The sequence below is a fragment of the Triticum dicoccoides genome, chromosome 7B, assembly GCF_002162155.2.
Source record: "Triticum dicoccoides isolate Atlit2015 ecotype Zavitan chromosome 7B, WEW_v2.0, whole genome shotgun sequence".
Lineage (NCBI taxonomy): Eukaryota > Viridiplantae > Streptophyta > Magnoliopsida > Poales > Poaceae > Triticum > Triticum dicoccoides.
The window spans coordinates 688484116-688493119 of NC_041393.1; the positions used below are offsets into that span (position 1 = coordinate 688484116).

Below are 9004 nucleotides of genomic sequence, written 5' to 3' on the forward strand. Positions count from 1 at the left end.
AGACGCCGCAGAAGGAAACCATACCTGCCATCCGCGAACCACGAACCCAGCACAAGTTCCATCTTTCAGATGTCGTCGATGCAGACCACAATCTGTATCCGCTCCTGGACTACCTCCCAAGCTCCGTGCCGACGCTGGAGCAAACATTGTCGCAACGGCAGAGCCCGAGGACACTGGTCCACCACGAGGATGCCGCCGCCGCCATGCCATCCTTGCTTGAACAGACTGGTTTCCAAATTCATCCCCAACCATAGGACCGATGGCCTTGTCAAGGAAGGATCCGAAGAATCTTTATTCAGCGCTATCATCGTCACCGCCGAAGCAAAGACGATGAACAGCCTAGAAACCTAGACTACGAGAGAGTAAAAGCGATCCACACGCGTGGATCGAGCGACCCACCTCACCACCGACGATCGAGGTTGCCGGCAGAGGGGAGCCACCAGAGGACGGCGCTGGAAGATTGGGCTCTCCTGGCGGTGGCTAGGGTTCCAGTCGCCAGTGATAGGAGGAAAACGATATAGGCGGAGAGCAGCGAATAGTGTGTAGGATTTGAGTTGAGCATCACTTGGAAAGTGTTTCCTTAGTATTACCTCGACCCCCTTTAACAGTACGGTGTTTCCTATGACTCAAGAAAGAGGAAAGGAAACTACGAAAACAAAAGTCTTCATGTTTCATAGTCCTCGCATGAATATCCAAGTCTTGAAGGTCACACCAATTTCCTCACTTTCAAAGTCTTCAAGAAAACCAAAGTCTTCAGCTGATGACATACATTTTTAGGGGTCGACTTTCATCGTAGACATCAAACTCCTCATCGACATATAGAGCTTGTGTAACTCACAAACACATTAGTCCCTATAAGTCTTCAATACACCAAAATCACTAAGGGCACTAGATGCACTTACATGTCTCTACTACTTATAGAAAAGCAAATTGAAATCCCCCTAAAGACAGACCACAAGATACTTGCTACGATACCCCACTACGGAAGATCTCCATGCTGGCAGTGGCAGGTAAGGCTCAAGTTCTTAATTTTTTGTGCCAAACATTGATAAATGTTTTGATTGATTGCAAAATTTCATCACCGTGTGACATTCGAAAACGTGGCAAAAAAATCGATGCTCCAAGATGCTTTTTGGAGTATCATTTTTTCACGTTTTCCATGAACATCATCCATTCCGGCGATGAAACTTTGCAAACAATCAAAATGTTTGGCACAAAGAAGTCTGTATTTTTTTTAATTCATTTATTTCAATTTTACTGTTCACCCAAGCTCACATGAGTTCGGTATCAGAACAATCGTGTCTCGCGTCTAAAATAGTGATCTAAAAGGGGGGTGGCGTTTTGGCTCCTGGGAGCATTTGCTACTGGATGAAAAGTACCTCAAAAAATGGTAAAATGTTTTCAAAAAATTCTGATTTTTTTGTGGATGCTCGTGTTAGTGCCGCAAGCTTGATAATTTTAATGCAAAATGGAGCAGTAGTGTTTTGTCGGTGAGAAAAACAAATTTTGGGGTGACATTTTTTGGAAACATTTGGTGTTCAATTTGTTTATTTTTGTTTTTTGCAAAGGCCAAAATGTTTAATATCTTTTCCTAAAACTTTGTAGATAGCATTTGGATGTGACTATGAGTACATAAAAAAATTATTGGGATTTTTCACATTTCAAAAATCATTTCCTGCACGCAGGAGCACGTGCTCCCAGGAGCCAAATTGGATTTTTGATCTAAAAGCTCTTGTATTATTTCGTAAAGAAAGGTCTTATATTGGTTTACAGAAGTAGTACGTGACAACACCCGTGTTGAACAGTGGCGGAGACAGCACCCGGCAAGCCGGGGCTGCTGCCCGGGCTCCCATGCTGCATGTACATGGAGCTCTAGTAGTAAACAAATGGTTTCTTAACAGTTTATTTAGGCAAAATATAATTAACTTGGCATCACGTATATCTTGCCCAGGCTCTAAGTTTGAGCTGGCTCCGCCACTACTGTTGAAGCCATCTCTTTTTTGAAAGGTTGAAGCCATCTCTCTGATGCATAGCATAGCCCACGTACAAGGTTGACACTGGCAACGGGCAGCGAGGCCCAAGAACACGAAGGCAGGCAGGATTTGAAGCGGACAAGGCCCGGCCATCGGATGCGCATCGGACGGTCGACCCCAGCCCCGCCCCTAGATTCAACGCGCGCGATACGAACGCGTCGTGCATGCATGCATGCATGCACGGCCGCGCGCGCCACGAGAAGTGGTCAGATTGAAGACCGGCCGATCAGATCTCCCCTAACCGCCAAAACCTTCCTCGATCCACCGATCACTCTCCTCCTCGCCATGACCGTCTCCTCCCCCACTCTCCTATATATACACTGACACTCCACGCCCACACTCACCCAGAGATCGAGCTTGCCATCGCCATCGACACCCACTAGCCGCACGCACGCACCATGGCGCCCCCGAAGCTCTCCTTGCTGGTGCTCCTCGTCCTCCTCCTCCCGGCGGCCGGCAGCGCCGGCGCCAACGACGTGGCCGCCGACGCGCCCCCGGTCGGGGCCGCCGGCGGCGGCGGCTTCAACGTCTCGGAGATCCTGGCCAAGTTCCCGGAGTTCACCCTCTTCAACTACCTCATCAGCAAGACGCGCGTGGCCAAGGACATCAACAGCCGCAACTCCGTCACCGTGCTCGCCCCCGTCAACGCCGACGTCGACTGGCTGCTCCGCCGCAGCGCGCGCCTGCCGCGGGCCGCCTTCCTCGAGCTCCTCTCCGTCCACGTCGTCCTCGACTACTACGACGCCGCCAAGCTGGCTGCCCTGCCCCGCGGCCGCGGCGCCAAGCCCGTCGTCGCCACCACGCTCTACCAGACCTTCGGCCCCGCCAACGGCGACAAGTCCGGCTTCCTCACCATCACCCCCGCGCCCGACGGCGGCGCCGTCTTCGCCTCGGCCGCCCCCGGCGCGCTCGTCAACGCCACCTTCAACAAGGCCGTTACCGCTAGGCCCTACAACATCTCCGTCCTCCAGATCAGCAACTTCGTCGTGCCGCCCGGGGTCATCACCAAGCCGCGCGCCCCGCCGCCGCCCAAGGTGATGAGCTCCGTGTCGGCCGTCGCGCCCAGCCCCGCGCCGGTGAGGTCGCCGTCGCCGTCCCCGTCGTCGCTCCCGTGCCCGCCCGTGACCATGCCCATTGAGGAGCCCATGGAGGAGACCCCGGCGTCCGCGCCGGCGCCGTCGCAGGGCCACGCGCTGCAGGCGATGATGGGCTGGTGGTCCGCCGCCGGCGTGGCGCTGGGAATGGCGTGCGTGCTGGCGCACTTGTAGGTTCGCAGATTAGATGAGATCCATCGCAAAGCCTCGATAAATTTTGGTCTTGATTAGCTTGCACTCCTTCGGAACTCGGATTTTTTTCTTAGATTTTAATTATTTCCTACAAATTTTATGTGAGATTGTTATGATTCAAAATGCCTGCCCTGTGGGTTCTGGCCTGTGTAAAATCTAGGGGATTATCCAATTTTTCAACCTTATTGCACTTCAAAATGGCTTCATTTACAGCCTCTAGTTTTCACGCTGTACCCGCCAACGCCATCTCGGGTCAAACCAAATCAAAGTAACACTGGCCGATTTTTTGAGTTCAAAGTTGCAATCGATTAATAACTTGACCAAAAGAGCAGACTTGGAAAAGGGATTGGCACCCGTCCCGGCAAAATTACAAGCTAGGATATGCGCGATCTATTTGGCTTCCAAGGACAATGATCAAAATTGACATTAGCAAAATTCCTACATAAAAAGGTACATTTCTGATAGCTGCCGCGACGCCTATGGAACTGCATCCATCTTTCTTGGTTGCCACCACCCCGATATAATGAGATTGATCAAAATTGACATCAGCAAAACCCTTGAATAATTAAAAAGAAGCACCAATACCTGGGATCGTGAAACTCTTAAGGGCCCTAAGTGGAGAATTAATAAATTTTAAAAAGAATTAGATAGACTGGGCACGGTCCAATGAGCACATAGTCCCGGTGCCGACATAAGGAGATAATCGTGCTAATTGAGAACCTTTGAGGAAATCTTCTGCCTACAAAGAGTTCGTGCAAATCGGTTGATGCACGGGACCGTAATACGTCGTTCTTCCATAACATAGCCACGGCCAGGAAAAAAGAAAATAATATAAAGAAACTACTAGATGAATCGGGGTCTGGAGAGAAGATAAGGAGATGAAGGATCACATCACTGGTTATTTTTAAAAACTCTTCACTTCGGATTTGTACTTCTGGCCTGTGTAAAATCTAGGGGATTATCCAATTTTTCAACCTTATTGCACTTCAAAATGGCTCGATTTACAGCCTCTAGTTCTCAACGCCATTCGATGTCCACCTCCAGTTTTCACGCTGTACCCGCCAACGCCATCTCGGGTCAAACCAAACCAAAGTAACACTGGCCGATTTTTGAGAGTTCAAAGTTGCAATCGGATTCGGATTAACTTGGCCAAAAGAACAAATTGGAAAATGGATTGGTACGCGTCCCGGCAAAATTACAAGTTAGGATATGCGTGATCTTGCTAGCTTCCCGGGACAATGATCAAAATTGACATTAGCAAAATTTCGATATGCACGATCCTGTTAGCTTGGTGCATTTCTGATAGCCGCCGTGACGCCTATGGAACTGCCTCCACCTTCTTGGTTGCCACCACCCCGATATAATCAGATTGATCAAATTGACATCAGCAAAACCCTTGCATAAAAGGAAGTTGCAATACCTGGGCCTCACCCATAGAGGTCCACGTCCACAAACAACATTGCACAGTTTTTCTTTTTTTGGATGAAAAGTAATGCCGTTGCATTACAATGATGATAAAGAAGAACACATTACAATGCTCAAGCAGAGCACACAAACACAAAAACACCACAAAAACACCACACCAGCACCACAACAAAGCCACAACCTAGAAGACTAGGGACCTCGACATCAGGGATCACCAAGGCTCGACAAGGGGAAGGAGATCTTCGGCTTCTATCATCATCTGACCAAGCAAGGCATGCACCTTTAGCGTTGGCCGCCTGGTTGCCACCCGACAGCACCCATGGCTCCTTGTTCATCATCAATAGAGAAGGCTGTGTCAACATTCAACATGGCATAATCCTCTGGCGGTCTCTTCCATTAACGTTTCATGATTCCTTGCTAGTTTTTTCTTTCGATCTCGGAAAGTTCGTGCATAGAGCGGCTAGCCAAGGCCGACCGAACTTATGGTATGAGAATGCCTTAATCATAGCCGACATGCCAGAACTTATCACGCCTGAACACTTTAGTCCCCGTGGAGTTGAAAAATCAATGGCCTGATCCACGAACTTGGCTTGCTAGTTCAACGCAGTCCAAATCTAGCTCCGTTTGGACTTTACTAAACCCGCAAGCCAAGTTCATGCGTTAGTCACTTCATATGTCTTCAATCATGCAACACATATGTCTGAGTCCATGGTTAGCAATTCCACGAGATATATAGTTCAAATTGCGCAAATACAACCATCACATTTCAAATATCAAAACATATCCAACAGCCACATCAGTACCTACCAGCAATCATCAATCAACCCTTAAAACATGCAAGTTGATCTTCATTCACTCAGGACACGGTGATATGCCGCTAGAGTTAACATGAACTCGACTTCTGGACTGTAATACAGTCACCAAGCACAAACAGAGACAAACTGCGAAGTTGTTCTTTGGCAGTAAACAGCATTCAAAAACCTATGAACGGTGCAAGTGTACAGCACACAGAGCTCTTGTGGAATTTGGCACTCAACATGAACATCTAACAGAAAAAGACATAAATGGAGCGGAAATATCCCTTCATGCTGGGTATGTTGAGTCCATGCTCAGGAACTCAGCAAATATGGTTCAAATTGCACAAATACGATCATTGCAATTCAGACAGCAAACCATACATATCCAACGGCAGGATCAGGACCAATCAGCAATAAGCAATCATCCGTTTCAAACATGCAAGTTAATCATTCATTCATCCAGGATGCAGAACTAGAGTTAACATGAGTTCAACGCCTGTACGTAATACAGTCCAGTAGGCGCAAATGGAGACGAACTAGGAAGTTCTTTTTCAGCAGTGAACAGCAAGCATCAACCAGGAACAGTCCATGTGCTCTTCAGGCCGCATCTGGAATGTCCGTGTCCTCCTCTGGAACACCTCGGAGATACATCACATTGTTGCATCTGCATAACGAACAGCAAAACAGAGTAGTTATCACATCCAGTCATTCACTTGCATATGTGATGTAAGACTGAGTAAAAGCTAATCAGCAACCATATGACACTGCCACATCTACAGTACCCTGCTGACTTGTAGAGCTGCAGGAGTGCTACCAGTTTATATCTTTCATCAAATATCAGATACAGACTTCAGAAATGAGACAATAGCTGTGGTAAAAGATTTGATGAATGAATTACCTTATCAGTATGTCTCCCAAATTTCCAGAGCATTGCCCATCAATGTATTCCTCAGTACCACTTAGCTGCAATTTGTTTGAAGTGTGAGTAACAAAATAGTGTGGTGAAATTGACAAAACACTAGGAGTGTCCTCCATCATGTAAAATGGGTAGCCACAGACAATGTGAACTTTACCTGCAGATTCATGTAGGAGTCCACTGAAACAAGATATCCTGGGTACAAAAGGAACAATTTATGCATTAGCACAATTTAGGCATGTACAAGAATGAGACATCTGTAAAGGAAACTAATAATAATGATTGTAACTAACAAGTGACGAATCGCCATTAAAGTACCTTTGTACTCCATGCCCCATTTCAGCTTGACGATGACCATCTTCCCTGTTAGGTTTTGCAAGAACGGCTTGGGGTTAACTGGCACAGTCTGCAGCAGAGTAAAGAAACATGGGCAATTAACAAATTATATCAAAGGAAATAAGTAATACAGTACAGCACATATAAGGTCATTTTTTACGAAGAAATGTAAAAAGATGTTCAATACAGTTAGGGCAATTTTGCTGCTAAGCATAGAAATTGCAGCAATATTTTACTACAGGCATGTAAACCCTACAACTTAAAGAAGCCTAACAAAAGAGAATTCCCTATTAAGGATGTTCTTGCGGGTACTGCATTAAATCAACACAATGTAAATCAAGGAAGCAAGTAACACTATGCAAATCAAGGAAGCAAGTAACACTAAGTAGTAACCTTAACAGGAAGGTTCATAAAAAACAAATCAACAATTCAGACCAGTTCAAATACAGCAACCCAGCAATCTCCCGGGAAAATAATCCTCGATTCAAATTTACTCATGAAAATTAGTTCTGAACCAGCTACCACAAGTTGCAGCTAGAGGTAAGACAACACTAGGCTTATACCAACATGATAGCACTCATGTCAAATGCTGAATTCAGCCGAGAAGTACAATTCTGTGCTGTAACCAAAAGAACAGTTTAATGTAGCATTTTACATCAAGGATTAGTAATAGCAGCACTACCCAACCTAACTGCAGTGCTTTAGAGCAGCAGATACAGAATTTTGCAACTAGTGATTATGACACACCCGTGGCAGCATCCCAGGAGAAAGCTTACAAAACATTGGTAACAATTTCACTGCTCTTGACGATGTCGCTACCTTCTAGACCCAAAATCTCGACCCATCTAGCCAAAGACCCAGCAGCAATGAATCGCAAAAACGTAACAAAAACGGACAGACTTTTGATAACAATCCACAATCTCAAATGCAGAATGCTCAGGCCACGTTTACAGCCACCGCACCATGCAGCATCACTGACTCACACCAGAAGAACAGCAGATCGGAAGGGATTCGTTACTGGCTGTGACCTCGGAAGAGAACCCCGGTTCGAATTCGATCTCCCGTTGCGCTCTCTCCCTGTGGCTCGCAGGAATCGATGCCCTACATACCGGCCCAGCCCCGACCCCTCGCACAACCAATACTAGCCAATAATCCGCCGCAGGTCGCCTCGCCGCGACCGCGCGGGCCTAGGGTTCTCCACTTATCTGGTAAGTAACTCGCAGCGCGCGGAGAGGTGGGCTATGGGGGCGTGAAGGTACAGAGAGCGCGAAATCTTACCGCCATCGGAGGAGACGAGCTGGTGGCGCGGCCGCCGGTTGGAGGCGGAGACGAAGGCGACGGCGACGGCGAGGGAGGAGAGGAGGAGGAGAGGCTGCCGTGGGGGGGTCGAGCGCAAGCGAGACTAGGGTTCTATGGGGGGAAGGGGATTAGCGATTTGTTGATGGGCTGGGCCGGTCCCGTACGTCGGTTACAAGCCCAGAATAGAGAACAGAAACTGCACTTGGTACACGGGCCCGCATCGTCTGAAGCTTTTCACATGTACCGAAACGTAGTGTGGCCCGTGTAACTGGTATACTGGTTTGTTTTTATCATGTCTAAAAAACATTTCTAAAAAAAATTACTAAAAAAACAAGTTTGTTTTAATCTGCAGAATATATTGATTTCACTAGTTATACATAATCACTTTAATACTACTGATGTTCGTAGATAAAAAAAATATTTTTTATGAAAATGCAACTTCATTTCGCACAGAAAAAAGGTTCATGTACTTTTTAAATGATCTTCTATCTAGCAAGAAATATTCATGTGTTGCAAGGAAAAATGTCCGCATACAACAAAACAATGTTCATAATAATTTAGAAATATATTGCATATGAATAAAATTTAAATATATCTCGAATAGACATTCATTTTATGAAAAAATATTTTATGAAAAAATAATTTATTTTATCCAAAAATGAGAAAAAAATGTGAGCTTACAAAAACTTTTAAGCCATGACCTACTTGAATGGATCCAGTCTTTGCATCTGAATCAATGAAGTTGCCGCGGTCGTTGTCCTTTGTTCATGGAATAAAATTCCATTCTCAAATACACCCATTTATCTCTGGTCCGTGGATATGTAATGTATCAGGAATTATTTCATTTCAATTTCAAAAAAAAAATGGTGGCAAGCCTTCGTGTCCACCATTTTGACACCATTGGCTAGGCTC

At 46.2% G+C, this 9004-nt stretch overlaps 2 protein-coding genes across 2 annotated transcripts; one reads left to right on the plus strand and one right to left on the minus strand.

Moving 5' to 3' along the window:
* Nucleotides 1-2347: 2347 nt before the first annotated feature.
* LOC119341298 (fasciclin-like arabinogalactan protein 14) lies at nucleotides 2348-3538 on the plus strand. The gene has a single exon (XM_037613177.1). It carries the CDS (start codon nucleotides 2432-2434, stop codon nucleotides 3299-3301), a length of 870 nt encoding a protein of 289 aa, XP_037469074.1. The 5' UTR covers nucleotides 2348-2431; the 3' UTR covers nucleotides 3302-3538.
* Nucleotides 3539-5809: 2271 nt separating this feature from the next.
* On the minus strand, nucleotides 5810-8225 carry LOC119339995 (probable small nuclear ribonucleoprotein F). The gene is made up of 5 exons (XM_037611902.1): nucleotides 8072-8225; nucleotides 6776-6863; nucleotides 6615-6652; nucleotides 6440-6504; nucleotides 5810-6205 (listed from the first exon to the last, which is right to left on the minus strand). Exons 1-5 carry the CDS (start codon nucleotides 8075-8077, stop codon nucleotides 6139-6141), a joined length of 264 nt encoding a protein of 87 aa, XP_037467799.1. The 5' UTR covers nucleotides 8078-8225; the 3' UTR covers nucleotides 5810-6138.
* Nucleotides 8226-9004: the final 779 nt, after the last annotated feature.